The 15,965-nt window shown below is 38.4% G+C and overlaps 1 protein-coding gene across 4 annotated transcripts; it reads left to right on the top strand.

Annotated features, from left to right (window-relative positions):
• Window positions 1–1,822: 1,822 nt before the first annotated feature.
• On the top strand, window positions 1,823–14,295 carry LOC122076613 (paired amphipathic helix protein Sin3-like 4). Of its 4 annotated transcripts, none has more exons than XM_042642013.1 (24): window positions 1,824–1,984; window positions 2,159–2,440; window positions 2,996–3,154; window positions 3,250–3,433; window positions 3,534–3,632; window positions 3,774–3,929; window positions 4,047–4,371; window positions 4,990–5,126; window positions 6,875–6,950; window positions 7,038–7,067; window positions 7,247–7,488; window positions 7,590–7,744; window positions 8,187–8,314; window positions 8,431–8,685; window positions 9,327–10,022; window positions 10,166–10,257; window positions 11,411–12,073; window positions 12,161–12,258; window positions 12,352–12,490; window positions 12,564–12,716; window positions 12,822–12,985; window positions 13,071–13,182; window positions 13,312–13,486; window positions 14,001–14,295. In XM_042642013.1, the coding sequence occupies exons 2-23, from the start codon at window positions 2,367–2,369 to the stop codon at window positions 13,465–13,467; spliced, it is 4,293 nt and encodes a 1,430-aa protein (XP_042497947.1). In that variant the 5' UTR covers window positions 1,824–1,984; window positions 2,159–2,366; the 3' UTR covers window positions 13,468–13,486; window positions 14,001–14,295. The 4 variants fall into 4 exon arrangements, with proteins under 4 accessions (XP_042497949.1, XP_042497947.1, XP_042497948.1 ...); XM_042642014.1 differs by having other exon boundaries at window positions 4,044–4,302; XM_042642012.1 differs by having other exon boundaries at window positions 4,044–4,371.
• The last annotated feature ends 1,670 nt before the right edge of the window (window positions 14,296–15,965 follow it).

Genomic DNA, 15,965 nt, shown 5'->3' with positions numbered 1-15,965 from the left:
ATAGTGGTATCACCTTCAAAGAATCAACTTAATGTGTTCAAAATCCTAAACATAAAATGGTCTCTCCTAAGGTGGCTTGAGAAGTAAAATCAACAAAGCAACAAACATGAAACATCACACATACCATTTTCACACAATATAAAGGCTCCGCTTAGTTGAAATTAAAAGGAAGGAAAAAAGTGAACTTAGCTTTAGAAAAAAATGACGGAGGTTCTCCAATTTTCCACATTATAGAAATAGACGGATGAAAACGATATTGTCAATAGGTTGTAAAGGACAAAAAATGTTAAAGAGGATAGAGAACTAGGAAAAGGAATGCAGTTTTTCTAGTGGCCTGAGATTTTTCCCCCTAAAATGGAAAGGAAAGCTTCCCTAATCACTATATATAGCATGATTGTATGATCTACTTAAATATCATATTATATTTAATAATTATATTCTCAAATGTTATTTTTATGTATTCCTCAAATCTTAGATTTAGATGCAACATAAGTAAAATTTAGTAAGCAAATTTAGAACTGATATTAATGATTCAATTTAATCCAAATGCTCGGTGATTGAATCGTAGAGGTTTTTTCCTTCTTCTAATTTCCCTTGTATCCATTTCCCTAATGGATTGGCTTTTGACTGATACTTATCAAGATTGGTGACTAATAATACCGATACGGATTACCCATATCGGGATAACCATGGCCAGATTGGAATAATTGGCCCAACCCATCAAGAATTAGCTTGATCCTAGCCATAACCTGGTTGAGGTCTTAACAAGCACACGTGCTCCAATGAATGTTTTTGAAAATGGATCAAGCATTGGAGTTTCAAGATCACCAACCCTGATGTGTTACTTACATCCAACGGTTGAAAAAAACCTAGGATGGAAGTCGATGACCCAAACAGTATACGAATCAGTTTTTTAATGATAGTAATAATTTTTTTTTTCTCTTACTAAAAAAAATAAACCCAAAAAATTAACATTATTGTGCCCATATCTTATACGGTGAGGCAATGAACAGTAATGAACATTCAACGAGTGGGGATGCATGTCCCACTTCCTAATATTTGAATGCTTATTGCGATTCATCTTACGGATCCAAACTCAACATCATCACTGTCTGGCCAATGGTCCGTGAAGAATCGGTTCGAACCATAGTCATAGCAACTCCTAAGTGATTAAATAACACCTAAAACGCCAAATCCAAGGATAATTGAGGTTCTTAGCAGGATAAATAAAGCATTGGTAGCATTTAAAATGAAACTATGCCACTGGCTTGGTTCAACCAGACATGTCTGGTTCACTTTCTAAAAAAAATGGACCGGACCCGATCAGAGAACTCCGCAATCCAAAATACGGATATACCTCTATGTACCTGGTCATAATGTTACTCTAAGGCCCCCACATTACCTTAACAGCCACCTAAATTGAATTCCCGATTATGTTAATACATTGGATTGGAATCAAGAACCCAACAAGTAACAATGACCATACGATGTGGATTTCTTAATACTTAATACATATAACACTGAAACAAGTGAACGAGCTGCCCAAAGCATCCTAACCCTAATGCCAAGTGACAAAATATTTATATAAATATGGTAAATTTGGTAATGGTACTATTCACTCGTGCACGCACTGGTGGTGAATACTGGTGATAACGCCCACTGGTGGTGAATACTGGTGGTCAATGGTGTTAGATTACACCGGTTCGACCGGTTATAGCCGGTTAATAACGCCCATGGTTTAAGAAGGTGACCGGACATTGGACGTGAAGTTGCGCCCTCTAGACCCTCATTTTAGCGTTCCTTGGTTTAATATACAATCTCCAGATATAAACTCTCTTTGAGTCTCTTCTCTTTCTCTCTCCCTCTTGTTTATGTCTTCTTCTCTGTGTCTCTGTAATGCGGAATACAAATTTCCTCTTCGAAGCCTCTCCCTGTACAAAGTCTTTCTAATTATCTGATTTCCTCGCAAGATTTCTTCAGATAGGTTCGAGATTTTCTTCGTCTCTTTCCCTCTCTTCAAAGCTGATCTCTTCTGATGTTCTTTGTAATGTCTGCTTTTCATTTAGAAAAAAAAAATAAATAAATAATCTGTTGCTTTTTTGTTCGGTTTTTTTTTTTCTGTCAAGTAATCGATTTCCTTTTCTCGTTGTGTTTCTAGGATTTGTTGTTGGAAGGTGATCTCTTTTGAGGTTTCAATTGAATTCTTCAGAGTAGATCTGCGCCTGAGGCGATTTTGTTAAGTATCTAGGACGAACGAGTTGGTTTCTCTTTTCTTTTTTTTTTTTGGCTTTAATCGCCTTTTTTTGGAGGGAAAAATACAAAGGAGCATGATTTGTTGAGGAGGAAGAGGAGGAGTTCTTGCAGAGATGAAAAGGGCTAGAGAGGATGGTTACATAAGCTCTCAACTCAAACGGCCGCTCCTTTCTTCCCGCGGGGAAGCGTAAGCCTCTTATCTCTCCTTAATTTCTTCTGGATTTCAATTTTTACCATTCTGTTGTTGCTTCTTTGCTTTTATCTTATGGTTTTGGTCTGCTGTGTTTTTTCTAATATCGTTTCCCTGATAATGAGATTACTATTTAATCGTGTGACTGTTTCTTCTGTTCGCTTATCGTGTCGGTCTGAGTTATGTTTGAATCTATAAAGCTATTATTTTTTCTCTCCTTTGCCTTTTCTTCTGCTCCCCTCCCCACCCCCACCCCTCTTTAGTTTTTGGGGGTTGGGGGTGGGGGTTGAGCGGAGCTTGGTTCTGAAGCAAAGCTTTAGGATCGGAAGTTCCATATCCCGTTGGCTTTCCTTAGTACCAGAGATCAACGGACTTGTTATTTTTATGAGCACATAACCAATATCTTACCGTGGTTTCATCTGTTTTGGGATAACTTGTTTTTAGAGAAAATATTTTCGTACTCTTTAAGAAATTTGTATTATGGGCATTATTCTATTGAAAACATCATCGAATTTTGCTTAATTATTTGATCTCTTCTTCCTGGCTATTAAGTTCTGGGCAACCTCAAATGAATGGGGGAGGAGGAGGTGCGCAGAAACTAACCACCAACGATGCTTTGGCCTATCTCAAATCTGTGAAAGACATATTTCAAGACAATAGGGAGAAATATGATGAGTTCCTTGAAGTCATGAAAGATTTCAAGGCCCAAAGGTTTGATCATTATCCTCTTTTTTGGGCTTCTGATTTTATTTCTAGCATACAACTGGTACACCGTTCATCTCGTTCTTATCAAATTTTGCTTGTAGAATTGACACTACTGGAGTTATAGCGAGGGTGAAAGAGTTATTCAAAGGGCATAGAGACCTAATATTGGGCTTCAATACCTTCTTACCCAAGGGATATGAGATCACCCTTCCACTTGAGGATGAACCTCAACCGAAGAAGCCTGTTGAATTTGAAGAAGCTATCAATTTTGTAAACAAAATAAAGGTGAAATTTCTGTCCTGCAGTAGAATTTGGATGTTTCTGTTGAATATGGGATTTCCAGATCTGTTTTCTAGGTTATCTTTTAATGCTTTGGTGCTTGCAGACGCGGTTCCAAAATGACGATCATGTGTACAAATCATTCTTAGATGTTCTGAACATGTATCGGAAGGAGAATAAATCCATCACCGAGGTCTATCAAGAGGTATATTTTCAGCTCCTTTTATGTCTGCCATTTCAGTTCTATTTTGGCAGTTGTATCTTTTTCTACCTCCTCTGTTTGCACTGCACTTCCTTTCTTGGAGCTCTTTGAGTATTATTAGGTATTGATTATGTGTCCTTGCAGGTAGCTGCTCTTTTTCGTGATCATACAGACTTGCTCGAGGAGTTCACACATTTCCTACCCGATTCTTCTGCAACGGCCTTACCCCAGCATGCTCCATCAGGCAGGAATTCTTTCCAGCGAAGCTCTGCTACATTGCGGCATATCCATGGGGATAAGGTAATTGTGTCTTTCTTCTTTCTTCTACACCCTTTTCATGTATTTTCCTTCTGGGGAGTTCTTTCCTGATCAGCTCTGTAGCTAACCTCCTGCGTATATCCACTGTTGCCCCAGAAGCCCCATGCAGACCGTGATCTCAGTGTTGACCGTCCCGACCCCGAATATGACAAACTACTGATGAAAGTGGATAAGGAGCAGAGAAAGCGTGTTGAGAAGGAGAAGGAAAGGAAAGAAGACAGGAAAGACCGTGATCGGGATGACAAGGATATTGAGAATGACAGTAGTAGGGATTTTAATGGCATGCAGCGTCTTGCCCACAAAAGAAAATCTGCTCGGAGGGTTGAAGATTCTGTTGCTGACCAGTTGCACCCAGGTGGGGAGGGTGCTGAAAACTTTGGACATCCCCTTTCGTCTTCTTTTGATGATAAAAATGCCTGGAAGAGTGAGTATTGTTTAAATACTTAATGGGACAATATCTTACACATGAACATACATATACATTGTGTTCTGGGCAATAAATCCATTTAAATGCAGTCCTGGAAGGCATTATGTGTTTTCTCAAACTTTAATAATCTTCGTTGTATCCTATTGTGGTTATTGCTTATTTTATATTTTTAGGTGTAAAGATATTTGCAGATCACTTACTGAATGCCTTCATGGTATTATTGTTATTTGTCTCTTGATAATTATGTCAGGTTTATATGCCTTTATTTTATTATTTTGTCTCGGTGATGAATAACAAGGTTTAGGAACCACAATCAATATTTCATTCCATGTGCTAGAGCATAATACCTTTCCATACAAACTCTACATGATTATTATTGACTGTTTAGATAGCTGATAAGAGTCTGCTTTAGCTTCTCCTGTATCCAACCTTTTAATTAACTTTGCTGCATATGCTTTTTGGGTGAATTTAAGGAACTAGTAACTCTTCAGTTTTCGTGGTTTCATCCTCAGTAATGAATTTGTTTTCTCTGTGTATGTGTGTGTGGGTGGGATTCTTTGACATTCTTATGGTGAGTTTTAGCTAATAATTTTTTTTTTGCTCAATGTCATCCAGGTGTATACAGCCAAGAGTTTATTTTCTGTGAAAAAGTCAAGGAGAAATTACGGAATCCAGATGATTACCAAGAATTCTTGAAGTGCCTTCATATATATAGCACGGAAATAATTACCAGATCTGAATTGCAAAGTTTGGTATGCCTTATTTCACTCAGGCTTTTTGTTTTTTTTTTCCCTTACGACAGTTGGCATGGCTTTCTAATGATTACCAAGAAAAATAAAATATAATTTACCATTGCTTATTTTGTCAAGTCATTAGTTTTATGCACATGGTCTGCCATTGATAATTTGTTTATATATATATTAATTACTTTTTATAAGTAATTGTGACATTAGACGACATGAAAACTTTTACTAGAAAATAAAATTACTTGTAGTCTACAGTGTCATATCCAAATACAAGCTTGGGCTTACAGCATTAATTGAGATACTTAATGCAAAAATATGCCGAAGCATAGGATCAACTCTATTCCACTTCTCCTGGGACCCTTCGAAAGAACGGGGGGTGGGTGGGTTGGGGAGACTTGCACCAGTTTTGGCCCTTTTAGTTCATTCTACTTAAATGAATAATCTGCAATAAAAAATGTGAGTAAAAAGTCAAAACCACTAAACGTGCAGACTCGTGCAGATGGACTATAACAGTTGCAGCTGCCTAGTACTAAAGTTTCTCTTAAGTTTTAGCGATCAGATTGTGCTATAGGAGATGGTGCCTTTAGTGCGCACTGATGGAGGGCATCTTCAGATTTTCTTCTCAGGTGCTGTTGCATTATAAACTGCTTGATATTTTACCTTTCCCAATTAAATAATGAGATGTCTGGGTATTGAGTAAAAGAAGAATTTCACTTCATAATTTTCTTCCGCTCTTTAATTTAGTAAGAGAAGGAGAGGTGTGTCTAGAGTGTTGTGTGATTGACATATTCCCTTAATGTTTGAAGGAAAATTTTATAGGACAATCATACGACCGGCTATGATGTCTTGTGCGGAATATAGGGCAGTTAAGAAGCATCATGCGGATATATTCTGTGTAGTGGAGATGAGAATGTTGAGATGGATGTGTGGCAAAACTAAGAAGGATGGAGTAAGGAATGATAATATTACAGCTGGTTTGGAAGTAACTCCGATACATGATAAGCTATGAGAAAGTAGTTTGACGTGGCATGGCCATGTTCATTGGAGGCCTTTGGATGCTCCACTATGGAGGAGTGATTTGATCCAAATTGAAGGAACTAAACGAGCTAGGGGCAGACCTAAAATGAACCTAGGAGAAGTGGTGAGGGAAGACATGTATAGTTTAGGCCTTGTATCAAGTATGATCTCGAATAGAGCTAATTGGAGAGCAAGGATCCATGTAGCCGATCCCATTTAGTTGGGACAAGGCTGAGTTGTTGTTGTTGTTGTTGTTGTTGTTGTTGTTGTTGTAATAAGAGAAGCATAAATAAATCTATATCTCAGTTGAAAATGATTTAATTTGTATTAATTGTTGTCTTTAGTTCTCCTCTTATTTCCGTAAGAGAAGAAAAAAATGAATAGAAGTATTGACAGAAAAACTTTCTCCTTAGGTACACAAAATATCACTTGACACATCCTTTTAGGACAGGTTGTGTAGTGTAACCCCACTGCATACCAAATGAGTCCCAGAATAAAATGAAAAGCCAAATCTTAGGAGGAATAATATTGAAAGAGTCTGACTGGCCCAAATGTCATTTTATATTTATTGTAATGCTATTTACCCAGTTAATTTTGTTTCCCTTTGAGCTCGACATTCCACTAAATCTTGAAGAGTAAGAGAGTATTCTCATAATTGTTACTTTTGCATTTTACTACTTTATGTTCCTTATGGAATTATTATCCCAGTATTTTCTCTTATATATTTCTCTTTTCAGATGAGTGATTTACTTGGAAAATATCCTGATCTCATGGATGGGTTCAATGACTTTTTGACTCGCTGTGAGAAGATAGGTAAGGTTTGGAACTCACTGTCTTCTGGGCTATGTACTCTAGATTCAGATAATGTTTGATTGTTTCTAATTGGGGCTGCTCTTGCAGATGGGTTTCTTGCTGGAGTTATTAGTAAAAGTATGTAAAAGGACACCTTTTCCTTCTTGCTTCCTAGAATAACAGAGGCTCCTATTGAATGCAATTTTCATGCCATTTTGTTACAGATGCCTCAGCAAACCATTTATTTTATTTCTCATATATTTAGGCATCTGGCACATACTCTTTACGATCTTTATAGAATTTTACATTCCCTGCAGAACCTTTTTGGAATGAAGGACATCTACCAAGATCAGTGAAGGTTGAGGACAGGGATAAAGAGCGAGAGCGTGAAGACCGTGAAAGGGAGAGGGATAAGGAAAGGGAAAGACTTGACAAAAATGGATCGAGTCAAAAGGTTCCATATCCAAACAAAGAGAAGTTTAATCATAAGCCTATTTCAGAGCTTGACCTCTCTAATTGTCAACGTTGTACGCCCAGTTATCGGCTTCTACCAAAGAATGTATGGGATCCTTCCACAGGGATTTTGTTTTATTTTTAGATTTTTCTGCTGTGTACTTGTGTATATGACATATTGATTATTTGATGCCTGTTACTCTGCAGTATCAAACACCTGCAGCAAGCCAGAGAACAAAGCTTGGTGCTCAGGTATTGAATGATAATTGGGTATCAGTCACTTCAGGAAGTGAGGATTATTCTTTCAAACACATGCGCAAAAACCAATATGAAGAGAGCTTGTTTAGATGTGAAGATGATAGGTAAAAAGCTTGCTAGAGATTTTCAGCAACACCTTTTCTCCTTGTATCTTCTGATTTAGATTACCACCTTGTTTTGGAATGATGTTTTCTGTTACCTCTACCTCCCCTTTTCACAGTGTTTACCTTTGTCTTACTTTTTATAGCTTATGTAAATGGGAAAACGTAAAGACTAAAGAGCGTAAATGGGCTTTTGCTATTTTACTGGATTTATAAGATAAAGCAAGAAGGTTTCCCATTAAAAAAAAAGAGTGTTTTTCCTTCTTCTATTGCTATCCAGTGATTTCAATTTCTTTACTGTTTCTTGTGGTCAATTGATCACCTGAAACATTTTTCCACTGATAGTACTCACTATGATTTTTCCATATGTTATTTCATTTAAAATTGCTGAATTTTTTCCATATGGTTAATCAGAATTGCTTATTTTTTGTTACTTATGAGTCAGGTTTGAACTGGACATGCTGTTAGAATCAGTCAATGTAACTACCAAGCGCGTGGAGGAATTGTTAGAAAAGTTCAATGATAATACAATCAAGCCAGACAGTCTAGTTCGGATTGAGGACCACTTCACTGGTTTGTATAGATGGAAGTTGTTTTAAGAATATTATCGGGGATATATTCAACATGCTATTTGAGCTTTATCTGTACTGTTGTTTCTGACTTTTCTTTTCTCTTCTTTCTTCCTGTAGCTCTCAATCTAAGGTGCATAGAACGTCTATATGGTGACCATGGTCTGGATGTGATGGATGTGTTAAGAAAGAATTCAACACTTTCATTGCCTGTTATATTAACTCGCTTGAAGCAGAAACAAGAGGAGTGGACAAGGTGTCGTGCAGATTTTAATAAGGTCTGGGCTGAAATTTATGCGAAGAACTATCACAAATCTCTTGATCATCGTAGTTTCTATTTCAAGCAACAGGACACAAAGAGCTTGAGTACAAAATGTAAGTTAAATCTTTAAATATTGGTATCTTTAAAGATGATGTTCAATGTCAAATACGGGATAGTTTAAATTTTTCATGCCATCAATGGCACTCTATTATTATTGAAGGATCAAAGTGCAAAAGGCTGACAGGGTATGGCCAATCTAGACGGTTGGATAGACGGCAAGGCATACCGGGTATGCCTTGATTTTCCACTTGTCAAATTGTCATCCAACTGACCAACTCAGTCTACTGACTCTACCTAATCACCTTTCATTTGATTTCTCTTCTTGTATGTCGCTATTTTTGCCCCACTGTGACATTTGAAACCAGTTTTTAAGCTTTGTTTTGCCGCATGGCAATCTTTGTCAGGCTTGAACTTTACAGGCGGTGGAGTTGTGGGCCTTACTTATACACCCAATTTGGGTGCCAGGCTAACTGCCTTGTCGCATTCATGAAATGCCAATTGTGATACTGCGTTCCATTAATGTTATTCTTAAATTCGATATAGTTTTACTTAAAAAAATGCAAGTTTGACAGTTTGCTTGAATCGTGCTATTTGTTATTTCAATTTTCAATTGTGTCCTTGGTTTCATATATTTTCTTTTTTGTTGTGTATTCTCTTTTGTTCTCATGAGTCATGTTTTTGTTTAACTGTACAGCCTTGTTGGCTGAGGTAAGGGAAATCAATGAGAAGAAGCGCAAAGAGGACGATGTTCTTCTTGCTATTGCTGCTGGTAACAGGCAACCTATAATTCCAAATCTGGAATTTGAGTACTCTGATCCAGAAATTCACGAGGACTTGTATCAACTCATAAAATATTCTTGTGGAGAGGTTTGCACAACCACAGAACAGTTGGATAAAGTCATGAGGATTTGGACGACCTTCTTGGAGCCCATGCTAGGTGTTCCTTCTCGTCCCCAGGGTGCAGAGGACACTGAAGATGTTGTAAAGACTAAGAATCATGCAGTCAAGAGCCGTGGAACAAGCATAGCGGAAAGTGATGGCAGTCCTGGTGCTGATGCCCCAGCTACTAATTCAAAGCAATCAAAGCCTTTCAGCAACAGGGATGATAGTATGCCACTTGAACAAGGAAGTAATGGCAGGGCTAAGTTGGAAAATGGAGATGCCATGGTTAAAGAAGATGGTTTGCATGATGGAGATCGTATTCCCCATCGAAGTGACAATCTCTCTAGTACTCACCAAGGAAAAGTGCAGAATAACGTCTCTGTGGGTGACGAAACGTCTGGAGTCAACACAAATACAACTTCTAATGATCGGTTGGCTGATTCAAATGTGTCACTTGCTAATAGAACAGAACAAAGTCATGGTAGAACCAATACTGAAATTACACCAGGTTTGTTATTTGGTCTCTGAACTAATTCACTTCAATTTTTAGTATGTGTTTTTGCTAGATTTTCAGTTAGCTTCGTGATTGCATTTTCTTTCTATGGGCTTTGAATTGATAGTGTAGATACTGAGATACTTGCTTCATTGAAGGACTTAGCGCAACTCCTTCCAGACCTGGTGACACTGCTACCAACGGTGGGCACGAGCCTCGGCTTACTAGTGAAGTTTTACCTTCAGCAGAGGTATTATTATCTGATCTGTATATAAGATAAAAGTTGATTTTACGAGGAGAAAAATGTCTACTTTCTTGCTCATTACTTGAGAAATTTGTTCTCTGCTTGCTTAAGGAATTGGGAATATCTGGATAATTAAGGACTTAAATCTGTGGTTACTTTTAAACAGATATCTGGCCTTATGAATTTCCATTCAATTGTATGGCTCACATTGTGTCTGCTGGTGTTGTGTAAGGATTTTATGAGTAGGAGGGAGGGGGGGGTTAGTTCTCACAATTTTCCCATAGGGCTAGCAGAGTCAGTTTCCTAGCTCAAAACAGTTGACCTGATTTGCAATTTCTTTAGTGGGAAGTAGTTCAACGGAGGTCTCAGGTGATGGTTGGATAGGCTTCTAGAAGTAACTCTTTGGCTTCCAGAAGCAAAACTTTGTTGCTTTTCTTTTTATTTATATAATGGGAAGGCAACTTGGGCATGATTTGCAAGTCCTTTGGGGCCCAAATTTTCACTGCTAGGATCCACCCTCCCCTAATCATGTGTCAAGTTTGGGCCCAAATGATGCTTGCCGCATGTCATAATCAAGTGGACAAAAGTGGGTAAAACCAATATTGGTTGTCTGATTCCAATTAAGTGGACAAAAGTGGTTAAAACCACTCTTAGTTTGATGATGCTGGACGTTGGAAGAGGATGGAAATTCTGCAATACATGGTGGGGTGTCCAATCAAGACCTGAAATTTGACACTTGACCAGTTCAAGTTGTCCTTGTTCCATTAAGGGTTAAGCTTCCCCATTTAACAAGTCACATAGCAAAAAAAAATAGGGAGAAGGAAGCTCGGCCAAGCTGCTTCCTTTTTGCCACATATTATTACTTTTGGGAGCCAAAATGTTACTTGCAAAGGCATATTGAAGCAGCACCTTATATCTTGTTAACCATCTCTAGCCATTATCTGGATGGTCACTGCTAATTCACAAAACCAAGCGTCAACTTCTCAATTTGATAAGCTAATGAAGAGATGTAGGAATCTGGTTACAGACCTTCTTGACTGGCTAAGGTCCATTCATTTGCTAGATTGCCTGCTGTGCATAGTAATGATTTTGATCTCCGTCTTGTGTGATTTTTATATGTACATATTGTAAGATCTGCGTATATTTTTTGGTGTTACAGGGTGGGGATAGTACAAGGCCTGTCATATCAACCAACGGAGTGATGACAGATGGCAGCAAGGTACATAGATATAATGAAGAATCTGTGGGACACCTGAAAGTTGAAAGAGAGGAGGGTGAGTTGTCGCCAAATGGGGATTTTGAAGAGGATAACTTTGTGGGCTATGGAGGTGCTGGTGTTGACACTTTGTCTAAAGCAAAGGATAGTAATGCAAGCAGGCAGTATCAGGCTAGGAATGGGGAAGAAGAAGAAATATGTTGTGGAGAGGCTGGAGGAGAAAATGATGCTGATGCTGATGATGAAGGCGATGAAAGTGCTCAAAGGTCAACAGAGGACAGTGAGAATGCTTCAGAGGCTGGTGATGTCTCAGGCAGTGAGTCTGGTGATGGGGAGGAATGTTCCCGTGAAGACCATGAAGACGAGGAAGATGTTGACCATGATGAGAATGATGCTAAGGCTGAAAGTGAAGGTGAGGCTGAAGGGATGGCTGATGCGCATGATGCTGAAGGAGATGGCATCTTATTGCCATATTCAGAACGCTTTCTACTGACAGTGAAGCCACTGGCAAAGCATGTCCCTTCAGTGTTGCATGACAAAGAAAAGAAAGATTCTAGAATTTTCTATGGAAATGATTCATTCTATGTGCTTTTCAGGCTTCACCAAGTAAGCTATGTTTTTGTTTTGAAATATCATTCATAATTAGTTGTAGTTTCTTAACTTGATTTCATCACTTTTATTTTGATTTGGCAGACACTGTACGAGAGAATACTCTCTGCAAAGATGAATTCATCTTCTGAAAGGAAGTGGAGAACTTCCAAGGATATGAGCCCTCCTGATCACTTCACAAGGTAGTTTGAACTTCACAGTTGTAGTTGCTCACCAACTTAGAAGTGCCAACAGCATTTTAATTTCTATTCTCTTCGTCCTTCTGTGAGGTACAGATTTATGAGTGCATTATACAGTTTGCTTGATGGGTCTGCTGATAATACAAAGTTTGAGGACGACTGCCGAGCTATAATTGGAACTCAGTCATATGTGCTATTCACTTTAGATAAATTGATATATAAACTTGTCAAACAGGTAACTTATGACTGGGTTTTTTCTTGTGTTAGTATTTTCAAATATGGATTCTAACTTATTGTGTCTGCCACAGCTTCAAACAGTTTCAACCGATGAAATGGACAACAAACTTCTTCAACTATATGCATATGAGAAATCTAGGAAGTTCGGGAGATTTGTTGATTTAGTTTATCATGAAAATGCACGTGTTCTTCTTCATGATGAGAACATATATCGATTCGAATGTGTAGGTCTTCAGTGGGGTTTGTTTTGGTGTAATTTGATAAGTGTTGCACAATGAAGAGAGGGGAAAATAAGATGCATTGACGAAGATATTTTGTCTTTGTTGCAGTCATCCAGTCCAACTTGTTTGTCCATACAGCTGATGGACTATGGGCATGAAAAGCCTGAAGTGACTGCTGTTTCCATGGACCCTAACTTTGCCGCTTACCTGCAGAATGACTTTCTGGCAATTCTTCCCGAGAGGAAGGAGATGCGAGGTGTTTTCCTTCGGAGGTATGGAGATGACAAATCAAAGACTTTTTTCCTGCTAGTAGATCAGTTTTGTTTTGTTTTCTAAATATAACAATGATGCTTGCAGAAACAAGCGTAAATTTGTGTGTGGTGATGAATTTTCTGCTGCATGCAAAGCTATGGATGGAGTCAAAATAGTCAATGGTCTAGAGTGTAAAATAGCTTGCAATTCATCCAAGGTATTTCGCTATATCTAGTTGTTTCAGGATATCAGTTTTGGACAATTTATTCATATGTATATATATATATATATATATTTTTTTTTTTAATTTTAATTTTAATTTTGTGTGTGTGTGTGTGTGTGTCAGGTATCATATGTTCTAGACACAGAAGATTTCTTGTTTCGCATGAGAAGAAAAAGAAGTCTGTCGAGCAGCAACTCTTCTTGCCATGATCAGGCCATGTCTTTAAAAGTGTATGCTAAAAGAGTGGAGAGATTTCACAGATTGCTGTCTGGCTCATAGCTTTTCCATGATTGCAAAGGTAGATATGACTTCCAATCTTCTCTTTCTCTCTCTGGGGCACTGGACACAGGTCAGCGGGGTAGTTGAGGGCATTACAGGCTTGTAATTGGTTGGGTTTGTATCCGGTTTGCCAATACCAAACCTAGCTGGTTAAGCATTGGTCAACTTTAATCAACCCTGCCCTGTGAGGCAAGCAACTCATGCCATATATTTTGCAATGAAACTGGGGTGGGCCTTGGGATTCATGGTTAACTAGCAGCCCTGACCCTAACCTTTTTAAGGTTTCACAGGTCACACCAAACTAGGACCAAGGTCATTCTAGGCTTCGACTGTCCTGTTGCCATCCCTTGTCCTGACCTAGTTGCATCAATTACTAAAACTACATAAAGGAGCAGGTGTTAAAACATTACCCCTGAATCCCTGATGCCTGTCACCATCTGGTTTTACAGATATGGTGACTTCATATTACTTATTTTCATCCTATTGAAAAAGTGATGATATTTGTTCTTTCTGTATATGTTTATTTTGTGTAGGTTATTGAACTCGGATTGATGCCCATTCTTGAGACGAGCATTGCCAGCATTACCGGATCTCGAAAAACAAGAAACATTTTAGATAGTGTCTTTCTTTCATTCTCATTTCTCTCTAGGCAGTCGAATAACAACCAGAGAATAGGAAATAGCTCGTAAAATGTAGTAATCTTGTAAGTTCTGTAGCATTGTGAGCCGTGCTATCATGTAAATATGGTTGTATTGTGATGTAAAACATGAGATATAGCCATTTCATTCATCGACTCCAGGTATGTCTTCTACCTGGGAAAAGAGCAAATTTTTTATTTTTAATTTATTTAGGTATCCATTTTGATTCTAGCTGGATTATAGACAAAAGTGAAGAGTGCAATAGAAACCCCCTTGGGAACTATTAATACAAGGCATGAAGAAATGAAAGAAACAAATCTGTCTAGATATCTCTTATGGACTGGGCTGGGTAGGCCGCTCAAATGGCTCTGGTCTCTTGCAAGTAGGCTAGACATTGAACGCCCAAAGTGGAATTGGTTTTTTTTTTTTTTTTCTGAAAGAACTGGAACTGGTTTGATATTGAAGTTTAAGAAGAGGACTTTGGGGGTAGAGGGGTTTCTTGTCAATAGAAACGTGAGAAGCAATGGTGCCATGTATGGTTCAAGTGATCGGAGTTGGTTTCAGAAATCTATTGGAATTGGAAGGGTCTGCTGGAATCAGCCAAAAAGTACTACAGACCCTGACATGGATTGGTAGGAATTGGGATTGGTTTCGGCTGATTCTGGCGATCCAATCCTGAATCCTTTTTAAACATTGGTGGGATGCTCGTATGCTCGAATCTGTATTCAAATCTGGATCAGTTTACGTATGAGAATAATTTTGTACGAGAAAGTGGGTTTCAAATCTATGGATCAGGGACTTATGAGACCACATACCTGATCCGGTCTTCATATGCTTTCTGTCTCTCTCCACACATTTGGTTGCATTTCTTGTCATTTGTGTCTCTTAATTTTCTTCGCCGCTTCAGTTTTATGGTCAGCACCACGGAAGGTTTTTGGAGCTTAGAGTTTATGGGCAAATGGGGCACGGGCTCCCCTACTCCAATATCAAGTTCCCACCTGAGAAAATAAAGCTTTAAAAATACATTCTGTAATCCACTAGTTGAAAATAAATTAATGGCTAAAAACATTTGGATGAATTTTGAGAGGACATCTTATCTTGGAGTAATGTTGCCAATTATTCTTCCATGCACAGCACATTTAAGTGGACCCGCCTAGATAAGCCTTCCTTGGAGGCCGTTCAAAAACCTTTTTGGCCAATAAGTGCTCACCTTTCTTTTTTATTGAATTATTATGCAGCAGAACAAAAGGGTATCTCAAGTGTCAAGAGTCAAGACTGGTGCACAAGTCTTAGACAGCAGATTTTTTTAGGGCTAAAATACATGTAAAACCTAAGGTCTTGCTCACATGCCATCTTTCAACCTGTGCCATGAAATAAAGCATGGATATCAAAAAAGAAACATCCAGAGATAGGATACATAAAAAGACAACATTGTCCCAGTGCATCAGAGCAATGAAGACGCTGATATGTGCAATCTCATTGGTCTCGTGCGCTAATGTTTACTGCACCAGCAGGACAGGGTTCTTTCATCCTTGTTGGCAATTTGGCTCTGAAGGATTAAACCATTTCAATTTGAAGTCAAAGGAGAACAGCTCCAAGCAAGCTTTTCATTCAAACTCATTATTAGGTCATTACGTTTTGTTTTTAACCTGCAACCATGGAAGGTTTATTGAACACCTTGGGTTAATATTCCGGTGCTCACTTACTTGGCCATGACAGACACCAAATATCGGGGATTCTATGAAAAGGACAACGACATCGTAAAGACATAAATCCTCTTGGAACTTAAGGATCATAAGATGATGCCATGTTTTGTTTTTCTCTTTTATTATATCCTGAATTTCTGTGAGAGGTTTATGG

This window comes from Macadamia integrifolia, chromosome 4 (genome assembly GCF_013358625.1).
Source record: "Macadamia integrifolia cultivar HAES 741 chromosome 4, SCU_Mint_v3, whole genome shotgun sequence".
In the NCBI taxonomy this organism is placed as follows: Eukaryota; Viridiplantae; Streptophyta; class Magnoliopsida; order Proteales; family Proteaceae; genus Macadamia; species Macadamia integrifolia.
The sequence above is the reverse complement of the archived record's forward strand: the minus strand, read 5'-3'. Positions and strand labels throughout refer to the sequence as shown.